Source organism: Gekko japonicus, unplaced genomic scaffold (genome assembly GCF_001447785.1).
Source record: "Gekko japonicus isolate JY-2015 unplaced genomic scaffold, Gekko_japonicus_V1.1 scaffold2671, whole genome shotgun sequence".
Taxonomy (NCBI): domain Eukaryota; kingdom Metazoa; phylum Chordata; class Lepidosauria; order Squamata; family Gekkonidae; genus Gekko; species Gekko japonicus.
Genome location: NW_015176057.1, coordinates 114577 through 130387, shown reverse-complemented (window position 1 = coordinate 130387; position 15811 = coordinate 114577). Strand labels below are relative to the sequence as shown.

At 49.7% G+C, this 15811-nt stretch overlaps 1 protein-coding gene across 1 annotated transcript; it reads right to left on the bottom strand.

The window, feature by feature from the left end:
• Positions 1–1153: 1153 nt before the first annotated feature.
• On the bottom strand, positions 1154–15410 carry LOC107123446 (tumor necrosis factor alpha-induced protein 8-like protein 1). The gene is made up of 2 exons (XM_015426695.1): positions 15317–15410; positions 1154–1958 (listed from the first exon to the last, which is right to left on the bottom strand). The coding sequence occupies exon 2, from the start codon at positions 1951–1953 to the stop codon at positions 1393–1395; it is 561 nt and encodes a 186-aa protein (XP_015282181.1). The 5' UTR covers positions 1954–1958; positions 15317–15410; the 3' UTR covers positions 1154–1392.
• Positions 15411–15811: the final 401 nt, after the last annotated feature.

Genomic DNA, 15811 nt, shown 5'->3' with positions numbered 1-15811 from the left:
GAGCGGTGTAGAAATCCAATCTCTTCTCTTCTCTCTTAGGTTGGACCCAGTCTAAAACAGAATGCAAGGTTTAAAGGACAATTTTCATTAGTCCTTTTAAATCACATTGAGTCAATGATTGCGGCTGAGTAGGTTTGGCCCCCCTCCCTGATGTTTTGACCATCTCGCTACCTTAGACAACTTCACAGAGAAGTCGGTCTACAGCCATTGTTTGCACTCCTTACATAAAACCTCCATGTTGAGGGGTAGTCTATCTCTGAATACCAAATTAAGCCCTTAAAAGAGAACCACAGCCTTTGCGCCACGCTTACCAGACACGTTTGGATGAGTGCTGTCGGAAACAGGAAGTCGGGAGAGATGGTCTCATCCAACCGGACTCCACTCGTGGAAAAGAAACCTTTCAGTGGCTGTGATAGCTAAATCGAGCTTCCACGTTCAGAGGCAGTCTACCTGTCAGATTCCACATGCTGGAAACAAACCACAAGGGACCTAAGGAACATTTGATTGGGAACATTTGGCTGTACAATCTCAGAAGAATATACAGTTGACCAGAGAGATGTACCACTGGACATGTGATTACACTGGAGGCTTCATTTGTATTTTTGTATTTCTTTTCCTTGCCCAGTGGTTAAACTTTGGAACAATTGGTTTCTGGTCTTTATTCCATATTTTGTATATGTAAGATTGTACGTATTTTTGCATAGCCAATATGTTCTGTCTGTATTAGACCTCTGAGGAAGGCCTGTAAAGGCCGAAATGCGTTAGGTCTATCTTATTAGCCCTTGTATGTTTAGGTCTATCTTATTAGCCCTTGTATGTTTTTGTATTTGTATATGAGGTTTGAATGGGCCCTTGTTTGTTATTTTAATTTATGTTGAATAACTACATATATATTTTTGTATGTTTTATAATTAGAGTTTTAGAGTTGGCCCTTTTCTACTCCTGACTAACCTTTTTAGGTTCTGAATTCTAGGTTTAGGTTCAGTTTTTTCCCCCCTTTTTTCTTCTTTGTGGTAGGATACAGGCCAGAATTCTTGGTTTACATGGACCTTCACCGTGATCTACAGAGGTGACTGTTATTCAAGGCCCGGGATTAGCAAATCCACAGAGGCTCGTAACTGTTTTCCTTCCCTCGGTTCCATCTGGTGGAGGAGCAAGCTGTTTGCAGAACGGATTTAATCTGAGGGGAGGGAAAAGGGAGAGATCCCAGCTGCCGCTGTCTGAGCAAGGAGCCCCGAAACATTGCAAAACCGATGGAAGAGGATGCGATTTTAGCCCTGTAGAGAGACAGAGGTACAAAGTGGACGCCGTCCAAGTCGACGGGCATAGCTTGATGTTCGCCCGGCTCACGCCCGGAACAAAACCTGCCCAAGCCAGCGTGAGTCTTTACACTTATATGTTGTCCTCATCTAGCATCCGGTTGAGCCCGTCGCAAATCCTCTGCAGGTGCGTGCGGTATGGCTCAGAAGTTCCATAGAGCGCCGAGAGGAACTCGAAGTCCGCAAAGTGGTTGAAAACGTGGTTGATGCGACTGTGGGACTTGGCTGTTAGGTGGGTGTTGACCGCCTGGTGCAGGAGGTCGCGGCACTCGTTGAGCATGCCGGACATGACCCGGCGGTCAAACGTGAAGTCTATCTGGTAGAAGCTGACGGCTGTCATGGCCAGGGTGTGGACCTTCTTGCGGAAGCGGTCCATCAGTAGCAGCTCGTCCGCGTTGAACTGTCCGTTGCGGTAGAGGACACCCAGCTTCATGACGATCTTGATCAAGTTCTTGATGATCTTTTGGGATTCCTTGCGGTTACGGGTGAACTCCTTGGTGACCCGGTAGAGCTCGTCCAGAATCTCGCTGCTGGTGTCGTCGATGAAAATGCTCGCCATGTTCTTGGACGCCATCTTGCTCAGGAGTTTCTTCTGCGCTTGGAGAGCCAGATTCTTTGTGCTGAAGGTGTCCATCTTTTCTGGAAACAGGAAGGAACACAGATTATTGGTGGAAAGTGCCATCCAAGTCGCAGCTGACTTACGGCAGCCCTGTAGGGTGTTCGAGGGAAGAGACGTTCAGAGGTGGTTTCCCATTGCCCGCCTTGGAGTCGTGAGCCATCCATCCTGGGGGGGGGGTCTCTTACTCCTCCACTCGCACCTGCTGGATGACCTTGGGCACGCCGTAGTTCTGTCAGAGCTGTCCTTGAAAAAGAGCAGTTTTCTGTCAGAGCTCTCTCAACCCCACCTGCCTCACAGGGTGTCTATTGTGGGGAGGGGAAGGGAAAGGAGTTTGTCAGCCGCTCTGAGACTCCTCTGGGTAGTGAAGGGCGGGGTACAAATCCAATTTCTTCTTCTCTCTTGTGGTGAAGAATGGGGAGGGGGGACAGGAGATGCTGGCAAACCTCACCAGGCAGTCTCTCAAGGTAGCAGGGAGTTGCCCGCTTGAGGAACCGAGGCCTGTAGGGCGTATGGCCTAGTAATGGAAAAGCTGGGGGAAGGTTTCAAGGAGCCATAAATTAAGTGCATTTTTAATGGCCCACGCCAAAGGAGAAAGCCCAGGCGGAGCAGGATTGTTCTATCCGGTGATGTTTATGGTCCCCTGGAAAACACAAAGGTTTGTATGAGTTGCCTTTTATGTGAAAACATTGATTTTAACAGCCGGAGCCCCTGAGCTGGAGCCCGTAAGGTTTCCTAATAAAACAAAATTGTAAAATTACTGGCGCTCGCTTAACGGGGCCTGTCTTATTCTCGGCTGGACAGGTATACGGCAGAGAAGCCCGGCTAGTGGAGGGTCTGTCTGGAAAGGAAAGACCCAGTGATTTTAATCCCCCACCCCTCAATAAAACGTTTTGTCCCTCTGGGGCGGATTCCTAAGGTACAGTCTGCACAAATTGTGGCTGGTTCCCCACTCTGTGTTTTGACCATTCATGAAGAAGAAGAGATTAGATTTATTCCCCGCCCTTCACTACCCAAAGGTGTCTCAGAGTGGCTCAAAGACTCTTTTCCCTTCCCCTCCCCACCACAGACACCCGGTGAGGTAGGTGGGGCTGAGAGAGCTCCCTCGAGAACTGCCCTTGAGAGAACAGCTCCGAAAGAACTTATGACTGACCCAAGGTCATACCGGCAGCTGCATGTGGAGGAGTGGGGAAATCAAACCTGGTTCTCCCAGATTAGAGTCCACACTCTGAACCACTGCACCAAACTGAAGGTTCCCCTCAATTCCTAGCTGTGTGCTGTGCTAGAGTTGCCAGTCTCCAAGTGAGGGCTGGAGATCTCCTGGAATTTACGACTGACCCCCCCTCCCTCCTGCCCCAAACCCCGCCCTCCCCAGGCTCCACCCCCAAAATCTCCAGGAATCTCCCAACCCAGACCTGGTCACCAACATAAGAACATAAGAGAAGCCAATGTTGGATCAGGCCAATGGCCCGTCCAGTCCAACACTCTGTCACACAGTGGCCAGAAATGCCAGGTGTCCTCAGGAGGTCCAGCAGTGGGGCCAGGACACTAGAACCCCACACACACACTGCTGCCCCCCACCCCATGCACCAAGAATACAGAGCATCACTAGTCCCTTGTGGCTACTAGCCACCGATGGACCTCTGAGATCAGTTTCACTGGAGAAAAGAGCCGCTATGGAAGGTGGGCTTTATGGCATGATATCGCACTGAGGTTCCTCCCCGCCCCAAGTTCCACCCCCGAAATCTCCAGGAACCTCCCAACCCGGAGCTGACAACCCCAGGTGTCTGGTGAAGCTGTGTTTGCAGTAGCTTTGTCTTGCTAGATGGTGGCAGTGGAAGTCTCAGCAGACAAAGGTCTTTCCCAGCATCTGAAACACATTAACTGGAGTTGCCGGGGATTGAATTTAGGATGTTATGGGGTCCTAGGGTTGCCAGCTCTGGGTTTTCCTGGAGATCTGAAGGGCAGGTAGACCCTGGGGACAGTGGGGTTTAGGGAGGAGAGGGACCTCAGCTGGGTCTAATGTCATAGAGCAGGGATGTCGAACTCATTTGTTATGAGGGCCAGATCTGACACAAATGAGACCATTTGGGGCCGGGCCACGTGTGTCATGAAATGTAATGCCAGGTAGCGAAGAGATAAACTTTATAAAGGACACTAACACAAAAAAAAATTTAAACTTAAAATAAAAACATGCTTAAAACATTAGCTCTGTGAGCTGCAAACCTACTTTTGATTACAGATGTAAAATTTCCGGAAGTATTGAAGCTAGGAAAAAAAACTCGGTTTCCCCCCCGTTTTTTTCGGGGGGAGGAGGAAATTTTCGGAAAAATTGAAAGAAATGCTACACTTGCACTTCTTTTTTCTTTTCCAGATTGAAAGTCATTCTGTTACTTTAAGAACATAAAATATGACTATGGACATTTTAACTTGGCATGAAATTATCACAACTAGCATATTAAAAATATAGTGTATCCAAACAGTTATTACAAACAGAATACCCACTCACATGCAAAAACAAAGCTGAAACCTTTTTCTTTTCTCGTGACAACAGCACCTCCTAAAGGAAGAAATGCATTTTGTTCTTGCATTGGAGAGTTCAGTTTGTAACCTAGGACTTGCTTGTCCTCAATGCACAGAAATTAGATCAATCTGATACCATACATATTTTTTAGAAAAGATTTGGAAAATGTTTGAACACCTTGTCTTAAAATATTTTATTCATCATGTTAAAATTTCTTTTCTATTTTCAATTTTTTCAATTTAAAACAAAACAAAAACAAAACAAAAAAGGCTTCAGGAAAAAACCTGTTTCCCCCCCAAATTTATCTGGTTTTTTTCCGGGCCTTCACATCTTTACTTTTGCTCTATCGACATTCACCACAGAAATCTCATGCTCAGAGTTCTGAGTCGAGGACCCAGGTTAAAACATGAAATGGCTGAGCGATTGAGAGAGTCTGGAAAAGCGAGCTATGATGCAGGAGCAGCAGCAGAACTGGAAGCAGGAGATGGCCAGTTCCACTGCGGGGCTGATGGGAGCCCTCCGGGGGCCTGATCCGGCCCCCGGGCCACATGTTTGACACCCCTGTCACAGAGTCCACCCTCCATAGCCGCCATTTTCTCCAGGGCTGCTGATCTCTGTTATCTGGCGAGCAGCTGTAACTCCATGAGATCTCCAGGCCCCACCTGGAGGCTGGCAACCCTATGAAAACGGGGCCCACATCACGGGCTCGGCCACCAAGCCACGGCCTCCTCATCGGTCAATGGTCTGCTCAGAATGTTGTCAAGCACTACTTGAAATCCGGATGGCTAAATTTTCGAGGCATGGCCCCGGTTTCTTTCTTTGTCAGATAATTCCAGTCAGACCGTTCTCGGTGGTCCAAAAAACCCTCTCTCCCTCTTCAGAAGTGAGCTGGTATCTGCTGGGGACCTCTGCCCGTCATCCCTCCTGCCTCCCCACCCTCTCAATTATTTATTACTTTTTCACAGGAAATCTGTTTCCTTGACAAGCAGATTGGCCGACCTCCGCGGGCTGAAGCCCGCACACAATAAAACAGCCGGCTTCTTTCTGGTACGGCTCACGGTTCCAGCTGTGTTCCATCTTTTCTCAAAAAAATGTTTTTAAAAGGGAGGAGGGAGAGAAATAAGACTCTGCCGTCAAATGCACATCGGGGCTTGGGAGGCAATTACAGGGAAACGGAGGAAATGTAGGACTTGGTAGAGATGCCCGGGCGGATAAAGGGACTTGTGTCGTTTTTAATCTCCCTCGGACTGGGGTTTAGCGCTCCTCTTGATAGCAGAGAGACGGCCGCCCGGGGGGGCACGAGGGTGGCATCACGCTCTTTGGCAACACGGACCCATTTTTAGCTGGGTTATCTCGCTGCCGGAAGGGCCCTGGCTTTCCGTCTTTGAATCCGCTGGAGGGATTGGGGTGGCTTTGATAAAAAGCTGAGAATTAGAATGCCCAGAGGGGGCTCGGAGGTAGAGGTGAAACTGAAGGTGGCTGGAAGGCTGACAGTCACGGGTTAAGTACTAAAAGGAGAGATGTGGCGGGTGCCATGCCAGCACAAAGCCAGATCCTTGAGGCTTTGGGGGCTGCTCCTTTCAAATGTGTGTGCCTGCCTATCCATGGGTAAAGGGGCCACAGTGGCTCAGAGGTTAAGACGCTGAGCTGCAGACCGGAAGGTCGGTAGTTCGAGACCCGAGTGCCGCGTGACAGAGTGAGCTTCCGTCTCTGGCCCCAGCTCCTGCCAACCCAGCAGTTCGAAAGCAAGAAATTGCAAGTGGATAAATAGGTACCGCTACGGTGGGAAGGTAACAGCGTTCCGTGCGCCTCGGCATTTAGTCATGCCAGCCACATGGCCACGAAAATGTTTTTGGACAGCGCTGGCCCTTCGGCTTGGAAACAGAGATGAGCACCGCCCCCTAGAGGCGAATTCGACCGGCTTTCGAACACGGGAAACCTGTACCTTTATCCATGGGTAAACAGGTAGAGCTTTGGAAGGGGGAACTCTGCACACACTCAGAGGCTCTTTCGATTGCCGTCTCCCAGATTTTAGTGGGAACTAGTTCTATTTTCTCGCTAGCCCGTCTCCCTGGCGTGCCCAGAATTCTCTAGTTCTCCATTTTGTGGGTTTTTTAATGCCAAACTTTCTCATAATATCTGAGCAGCAACATATCAGCATTATATAAAACGATTGGGGATCCCTGGACTGGGGTGGGTGGGAAGGCTAACTTGCTTTTTTTTTTTAATGAAAGCTGTAAACAATACTGAAGTCTTATATCGGATGATCCAAACGATGGACAGTTCAAAGCAAAACTGTAGATCCGATCTTGATTTCAACCTTTGTGGCGTTGTCAGCTGACAAGCGAGAAATGTGTAATTTATATCGTGGAAGCGACTGGTTTGCAATCCCCGCTCTGCCAATAAGTTTGGTGGGTGACCCTGGACCAGTCGTTCCCTCCCCCCTCAGCCTGACCTGCCTCACAGTGTTGTTGTGAGGATCAAACAGGGAAAACAGAGCCACAAGTTCTTTAGACAAAAGGCTAGATAAAATGTTTACCAGATTGATATGGGGAGCGGGATGAGGAAGCTAGGTAGAGGTAAATGTTTCCTTTGCTCAAAAGCCAGTCAAATCCGACGCTAGGGGGCGGTGCTCATCTCCATTTCCAAGCTGAAGAGCCAGCACTGTCCAAAGACTTCTCCGTGGTCATGTGGCCAGCATGACTAGATGCCGAGGTGCACAGAACGCTGTTCCCTTCCCACCCAAGCGGTACCTATTTATCTACTTGCAGTTTCTTGCTTTCGAACTGCTGGGTTGGCAGGAGCTGGGGCCAGAGACGGGAGCTCACTCTGTCACACGACACTCGGGTCTTGAACTGCCGAGCTACCGGCCTTCAGATCTGCAGCTCAGCATCTTAACCGTTTTAAGGGAGGGGCCGTGGCTCTTTGGTAGAGCATCTCCTTGGCATGCAGATGGTCGCCAGGTCCGATCCTTGGAATCTCCAGGGAAATAGATCGGGTAGGTTGTGGTGTGAAAGACTACGTGAGACTCTGGATAACTGCTGCCAATCTGAGTCGACGAGACCAACCTTGATACACCGCACATGACGTCCCTTGTTCGTGTGTTTTATGGCAACACAGAGGCCATCCTGATTTCCCCACCCATATCCCACAGCTAAATCCTAGCACTGGAAATAACTGCTGGGGTTTAATCCTGGCTCAGGCTAAATTCCGGGATGTGTGTGTGTGTGTGTGTGTGTGTGTATATATATCTATATATCTATATATATATACAGGGGTCATTTCGTAGAAAAAGAGCTAGGGGAACTCATTAGCATAACTCATTAGCATATGCCACACCCCCTGACATCAGGGGCCCGGTGGTGGACCTGCAAGGCCGGCGGGAGTGCGAGGAAGCCCCGCCCCCCTGCACCTCACCCGGGGGAACTGTGTTCCCCCGCGTTCCCCCCCGAAATGACCTCTGAAAAGACTACAAACTACAACAGAAATAGGGAAGGGGACTACATTAAGGGATAAAGAAAAGATACCCACTACTATCTAAAAGCCCAAGAGAGGAGATCATCTAGTTAGCTTGGCACACGTTCTCTCTCAATCACGCTAATCCCATTATGAACTGATTCAACTATAGCCAGGGCTTTTTTTGTAGAAAAAGCCCAGCAGGAACTTATTCGCATAATAGGCCACACCCAACAGCAGAAACTCATTCACATATTAGGCCACACCCCATGCCTTCCATTGGCTTGCCTGGGCGCCCGGGGCAAGCCAGCCCTTGGAGTGGAGGCAATTTAAACTGCCTTCCCTTGGCTTACCCGGTCGTCCCGCGGCTGCAGGGAGCCCAGAAAAGCCGGCCCTGGGACAGGTGAGGGAAGGCATGGGGAGACATTTAAATGCCTCCCCAATTTTTCCTGGGCCCCCCCCCGGCCCGCCTGCCTTGGAGTGGGTGTGGCCAACTCTGAAGCCAGCCGGAACTCTCTTCCTGCGGTTCCTGCCCAAAAATAGCCCTGACTATAGTATTATCTTTTTCATATATTAACTATCACTGTTAACCCGAAAGACCCCTAAGCATTTAGTATCAAAGAAAAAAAACACGTTTTTTCAAAGGCACAATTCAGAGTCCTTCAGCCTTCATTTCCCCTTGCCCAGTCTCTTCCGCAGTTTATAAGGACTTTTAGGCTGCCCCTTCCTCTGATAGAGAGTCCTCTCCGGAAGACCCCGAGTCCAGCTCGCCGCTGGATTTACTGTCCATCCCTTCTTTTTCTTCCTCCTCTGGCTCTCCCATCTGGACTCTCAAAAATTTCCGTGCTTTCTGAACAGAGTCAATCTTTTCCTTTTTATCTTTGATTTTGAAGATCACGTCTTCTGGTGTTAGCCATCTGTATCCAATTGCGTTTGTCTGGAGAAAAAGAATTAAATCTTTGTACTTCTTTCTCCTTTGTCTTATTTCAAATGGAATGTCTTTTAGGATTCTGATAGCATTATCTCCAACTTTCAAAGGAGCTCCAGATGCCGCTTTCAAGATTGCATCCCTCATACAATCTTGAATCTTAGTGAGAATCTTATCACTATTTCCCCAGGCAGATTGTTTTTCTTTATATATCCTGAATATGACCTGTAGGCCACATCCATATCGCTCAGCATATCCGCCTTCATCTCTGTCATTGGGGCCAACAATTCACTCATCTTCTCTCCTTTAGTCTCTGGAAGGCCCTGAAGGCGAAGAATCAAATTAGGTTTTTCCATTTGTAGTTGTAACAGCTGATCTTCCGTGGAGATTTGCTTCTTTTCCAGCTTTTGTACTTTCTTCTTCACCTTTTGTGCAGCGGTGTCACCTTCTCAGCTGTTTGATTCATCATTTTAAGTGTCTCACTTAACTAATTTTGCTGGGTGGTGATACATTGATTCATTGTTGACAACTGCTGCTTGAGAGTATTCATCTGGTCCAGCAGAGGGTGCATGGATTCCGCCAATGTCTTTGCCAGCTCGCTGGTTGCTTCCGGTCTTGGGCTCTCAGTCCCTTTCTCTTTTAAAAGTTTCTCTTTCTCCGTCCTCTTCCCCGCCATCTTTGTGGATTGTTTACTTTAACCGATATTTTAAAAGTCTCTGAATACGTGCTTGTACGCTTGGCATGGAAACAATATGAGGAGAAAGGGAATACAGGGGAGTGGAATGGCTCTTTGGAAAAAAAAATACTCCAATGTCAAGGCTCGGTCCTGGAAACTGCTAAGCAGAATGCCTCTGAGCATGTACAGAGGGCTGTCTCCCACCACCAAACCCCCCTCCTACCTGCACCATCTCCCTCTAACTCGAAAAGGCAGATTGTAACGTCCTGAGGGCAGAGACTTGCCTTTTGGTGAGCATACTCTTTTAAGCTGACACGTACGTCCATAATTTTGTGTAGATAATACACACGAATGAGAAACCTACCCTGGATGTCCATACAAAGCCCCCCCCCCACACACACACAAACACACACACAGTCTCCTTCCCCTCCAATTTCTTTCAAAGGCTCCCGGGCCCGTATCTCTGGTTGCAACGATCTCGGACTCAGTTACGGAGGCCCCCGCCGGCTCCTGTACCTTGCAACCGTAAACCCCGCTGCGCAGACACAACTCTCTCGATGACAGGGATGAATTTTTCATGCAGCGACAGAAAAGGGGCTTGAATAATTTACTGGTAAAGACGGCAGAGGGGAGAAAGGACAGAAGGCGCACGGAGGAATGGCTGCCAGCGCAAGACAGAAAGTAGGCAAAGACGGCCTCTTTAGCCAAGGGGCTCATCCGCGGAGCCTTACTCTCACAATAAGAGTTAAGGACATCAGAGAAGCCAATGCTGGATCAGGCCGATGGCCCATCCCGTCCAACACTCTGTCACACAGCGGCCAAATATTCCAGGTGCCATCAGGAGGTCCAGCAGTGGGGCCAGGACACAAGGAGCTCTCCCACTGTTGCCCCCCCCCCCCCAAGCACCAAGAATACAGAGCATCACTGCCCCAGACCGAGAGTTCCTATCTATACCTTGTGGCTAACAGCCACGGATGGATCTCTGCTCCGTATGTTTATCTAATTCCCTCTTGAAGCCGTCCATACTTGTAGCCGCTGCCACCTCCTGTGGCAGCGAGTTCCATGTGTTAATCACTCTTTGGGTGAAGAAGGACTTCCTTTTATCCCGTTCTACCCGACTGCTCAGCAATTTCATTGAGTGCCCACGCGTTCTTGTATTGTGAAAAAGGGAGAAAAGTACTTCTTTCTCCACCTGCTCTATCCCATGCAAATCTTGTAAACCTCAATCATGTCACCCATCAGCCGTCGTTTCCCCAAGCTAAAGAGCCCCAAGCGCTTTAACCTTTCTTCACCTTCACATCCCAAGGTTCCAACCAGCGTTCCCTCTAAGCTGAGTTAGTGTGAGCTAGCTCACAGTTTTTTAGCCTTCAGCTCACAGATTTTTGTCTTAGCTCAGGAAGGATGGCTCCAGAGCAAACTTACGCAGTAGCCAAATCGCTTGCTCACAACTTTATTGTCAGTAGCTCACAAAGTAGAATTTTTGCTCACAAGACTCCACAGCTTAGAGGGAGCAATGGTTCCAACCACCGTCTTGGAGTCTCCAGACCACAAATCCACGGGTTCGTATCCCCTACTTGGTCTAGGAAGCACCATCCAGGTCAGCGGGATCCCTGGGAAGATTAAAATCTCAGAGAAAGAGGCTGGACTGCGTATGGAACATGCGATTCTGTTCTGTCCAAGTGAGACCACTGATCCACCACTGCACCCTTAGCTGCAGGTGCCAGAAATCGAACCCGGACCCTTCTGCAAAGCAAGACCAGATCTCTCACCACTGGGCTTTCGCCCTCGGCACAGGGTGGAGGCTGGACTTTTGCCTCTCAGTTCTTCCCCCTTGTCCATCAGAGTTTTCTGCTCCCATTAGGTGCCACTGTCTGCCGCATCCGACCCTGCAGTGTAGGCTCAGTCTCCAACATCCCTCACAAAGGGGATTCCAAGTGGAGAGCTTGCAGGTATGCTCAAGAAGAGAATCAACTGTGATTCACATCACGCCTTCTAAGCAAAACACTTTGCCATTATCGTCTCAGTCACCTGTTCCGACGGCCCTGCAAGGTAGGCTGTAGTTAGCGTAGCGTGGTGGCTAGAAGGTGGGCTGGGGAGACCGCCAGGCAGCTCCTGATTTAAAGCTTGTTTTGGACATCATTCGATTACATGACCTTGCCCGATCTTGGAAGCTAAGCCGGGTCTCTCTTGGCCAGCATTTGGAAGGGCGACCTCTGAGGAATACCAAGGTCGTGACACAGAGACAGGCAAAGGCAAACCGCCTCTGAGATGTCTCTTGCCTTAAAAACAAACCTAGCTCGCCACCGAGTAGGGCATAACGCTAAAAGAGCTAGAACTTCGTGCTGCCAGACAATCTTAGGATTTCCTGGCTATACTACACACACTGCCATATGACTATTATTATTATTAATTAATTATATGGCCTTTTGCAAGGTGCTGTTTCTCACCCTCAGCCCTTCCCGATATGAGAATACTAATGCTAGCGTACCTCACAAGGTTTTGAAACTACACATTTGAATGCTTCGTATCATTATAAAGATGTGCCATCAAAGCCATAAATGGCGGGGGTACTTGGAGAAGAACCTTATTAATAGCTGTGGGCTAGAATAGCTCAACAGACCCTCCACCTTCAGTGGCAGTCTACCTTTGAATACAAGAAGAAGAAGAGGAAGAGGGGGAAGAAGAGGAGGATTGTTATTTATGTATTTACTTTCATGTAAGCCACCCTGAGCCTGCCTTGACAGGGAGGGCGGGGTATAAATTGGATGGATAGATTGCCTTTCTACCCCATCCTTCAAAGGAGTCTCAGAGCGGCTTACAATCCCTTTCCATTCCCCTCCCCACAACAGGCACCCTGTGAGGCAGGTGGGACTGAGAGAGCTCTTTCGAGGACTGCTCCTGAGAGAACAGCTCTGAGAAAACTTGTGACTGACCCAAGGTCACACCAGCAGCTGCACGTGGAGGAGTGGGGAATCAAACCCAGTGCTCTTAACCACTACACTACAGACTGGCTCACAGATGCTGGAGGTCAGAGGTCAAACCTAAAAGGGAAGGTTGCTGGTCCCCATGTCCTGCTTCTGGGCTTCCAAACGATCTCTAGGATCAAATTTTTGGACTCTAGTAAAGGTAAAGGTTCCCTTGCTCGAAAGCCAGTCGAGTCCGACTCTAGGGTTGCGGTGCTCATCTCCGTTTCAAAGCCGAAGATCCAGCGCTGTCCGAAGATGTTTCCGTGGTCATGTGGCCGGCATGACTAAACACCAAGGCGCACGGAACGCTGTGACCTTCCCACTGAAGCGGTACCTATTTATCTACTTGCAATTTCTTGCTTTCGAACTGCTAGGCTGGCAGGAGCTGGAACTAGAGACGGGAGATCACTCCGTCATGCAGCACACACCGGTCTCGAACTGCTGAACTACCGACCTTCCACAGTCTGCAGTTCAGTGTCTTAACCACTTGAGCCACCGCAGCTCCTTTTGGACTCTACAAGGATCTAATTTTTAACAGCTCCGCTTCTTTCCATAAGGGGAAGAGGCCCACTGACGGCCAGGAGTCTTAATGCTCAATGGAACGCCCACGTTCAGAGGCAGTCTACCTTCTCTGGATACCAGATATTGTAGGAGGAGGTCCCACCAACGGCCATTTGTCTCCGTGGCCAGTAGAACCTCCATACTCAGAGGCAGTCTATCCCATGTAACAAAGGCCCGGAGCGAATCACAGTGGAAGGCCATCACATTTGCGACCAGCGTTTGGGTTTCATGGAAGCATCAAGCTAACCGTGGTGGAAAACAGAATGCTGGATTGGAAGGACCTCTGGTCTGATCCTGCGAAAGAGTTCCGACATTGCAAAGTACTAAATGACTACAGGGTTCCCCAAGGCTCACCTCTACTTTTTCCCCAGTGCGGCGGGCAGGAGGACCGCTCTATGTGTGATGCAACCTGACACACAGGTATGGTGCCAAGGAGGTCGATTCTGCTGGAAAACCTGGCCCGGATCGCCAGCCCAGGTCACAGTGGGAAGGAGGCGCCTCCCTCGGCAGGAGTCGGGCTCCAGAGTAGCATAAATATCACTGCTAATGAGCCAATTAGTTACGCCAGGCTGGGGAAATATTAGGCACCATAACAGATTGGCCCATAAATCAAGAAGGCGTAGTAGCATCCCATTGCAACCCCGCTCAAGCAATGACGCTGCCTTTTGCTCGGCCGATGCTCCAAGGGCCCGAAAAACACCTCCAGGGACCCCCAAAATCAGATCCAAGTAGATCAGGATGCCAGCGACATCCAATTAAACATGTATTTCCCCACCTCCTCGATTTATGTCGCGCGCGGCCGTTCCTTTGGGCAGAGTGGTAGAAAGGCGAATGCCACAAGCAGGGTTCCCTCTAAGCTGAGTTAGTGTGAGCTAGCTCACAGTTTTTTGGCCTCCGGCTCACACATTTTTGTCTTAGCTCAGGAAGAATGGCTCCAGAGCAAACTAATTTATGCAGTGGCCAAACTGCTTGCTCACAACTTTAATGGCAGTAGCTCCCAAAGTAAAGTTTTTGCTCACAAGACTCCACAGCTTAGAGGGAACACTGGCCACAAGCCGGCCTACGCTGAGCCTAGCCCGCTGGGGCCAAGCCCTCGATAACGCCAAGGGGTTCAGTCGAAAACCACATGATGCTAAGGTGCATGCCCCTGAGCATGCACAAAGTATTTTCCCCGCCTTGCTGAGTGAAGGCAGCCAGTCTCCAATTTAAATCACAAGAGCAATAGTAGTAATAACTCGGGGCTACGAATTGCTACCTTATCAGCCCTGGAATGAAACTGGCTCATTTCATTAGCAAGTCCTTATATCTGTAACCGGAAGAGGAGAGAAACTGTTTTGGTTGCTAAGCAGTGATTCATCCTTTGTGCAATGTTTGTTTTACAGATCTGGCAGACAAAAGAGAGAATTAAACCGCAGATCTACCTGGTTTCCTTTCTGATTAATTGAGCTCCCAGGTCAGGAATTTGAGAAATACACATGTTCAGACATGTGTATATTCCGGGGTTTCCTTCCCTCCCCATTGTCGATGTGTTCTTTTCTGTTTGTTTTGGTGGATCTTGTAAAAGGAAGAAATGTAGAATTGGGCGTGGGCAGGGTAGAAAGGGAGAGATCTAGCCCTGGAGGCACTCACTCCCAGGTGCCTGCAGAGGGGAGGGGAAAATACACATCTAATACGGCCTCTGGGGATGTGCAGAGTGCATTTCCTCTCCCTTGACTAAGCTCGACCAGTCTGGTATCAGGCGGAAGGGCATGAGGCTCAGACGGGAAGTCTTCCAGGTTGATTGCTGCCATTTGTTGGGGGGGGGGGGGAATGTCTGATCTCTGATTCAAACAGAGACGCCCTCCCCTCCGAAGATGAGATCAGTTTTTTATCCCGAAATGGGAGTACGGAACAGCAGGCCCACCCCTCTGTGCAGTTCACACGCGCCCGCATTGTTTCACAAGAAGGCGGCCGACTCCTGAGCATGCACAAAGTGTTTTTTCCACTTTAGTGGGGGGGGGGACGACTAACTCAAAGGACGGACGTGGGTGTGGCTGAGTATATAAGAACGCGCCCCTTTCGGGGTACAGTCTTTTCTTTCTTTCTTTAAAAGTTATACAGTCAGCAGAGAGAGAGAGAGCGACAAAGAAATCCGTCCGAGATGCATTTTTCCTGCCTGACGCGCTCCCATTCCGGCACCTCTGAGCGGGGGTGGGGGGGTGGAGTTTGTCTGGACAGCCCCCCCCCCCAACCCCGGCACTTCTTTGCTTCGCATCGAACCGTCTCCTTACCTGATCTGGGGGGATCCAGATGTCCCGACGGCCGGGCCTTCGGAATTGCAAGACTTTCTGCAAAAAAGCCTCCCCGCTCCGCTATCCCAGGGGAGAGAAATGCAAAACTCCCCCCCCCCCCCTCCAACTTTTTAAAATAGATGTCTTTCTTTTTCTCTGGTTTCTGCGGCCGCCCTTGTTTGCAGAAACCCCGTTGCCCGGCGCAAACCGCACTGGCTCGGGAGTCCAAGGTTGAAACCTGACGCTTTCTGGCCCGACGCACGCCTCTGGGGGGGGGAAAAAGTTTCAAATTCTGCCTGGGCTCGGGGTGGGGGGAAGGAAAGAGGAGGCAGGCAGGGGAAGCGGCCAACGGCCGTGCAGGGCTACCTACGAAGCAGCCAATGGGGAGAGAGGGGAGGGCTCTCCGCTGCAGTCTGCAGCCAGACTTTGGGGTAACCGTCCAGGGTTGTCTTTGGCAGGGGATCTGCTGCAAGGAAAGCCCTCTTCCCCGGGCCA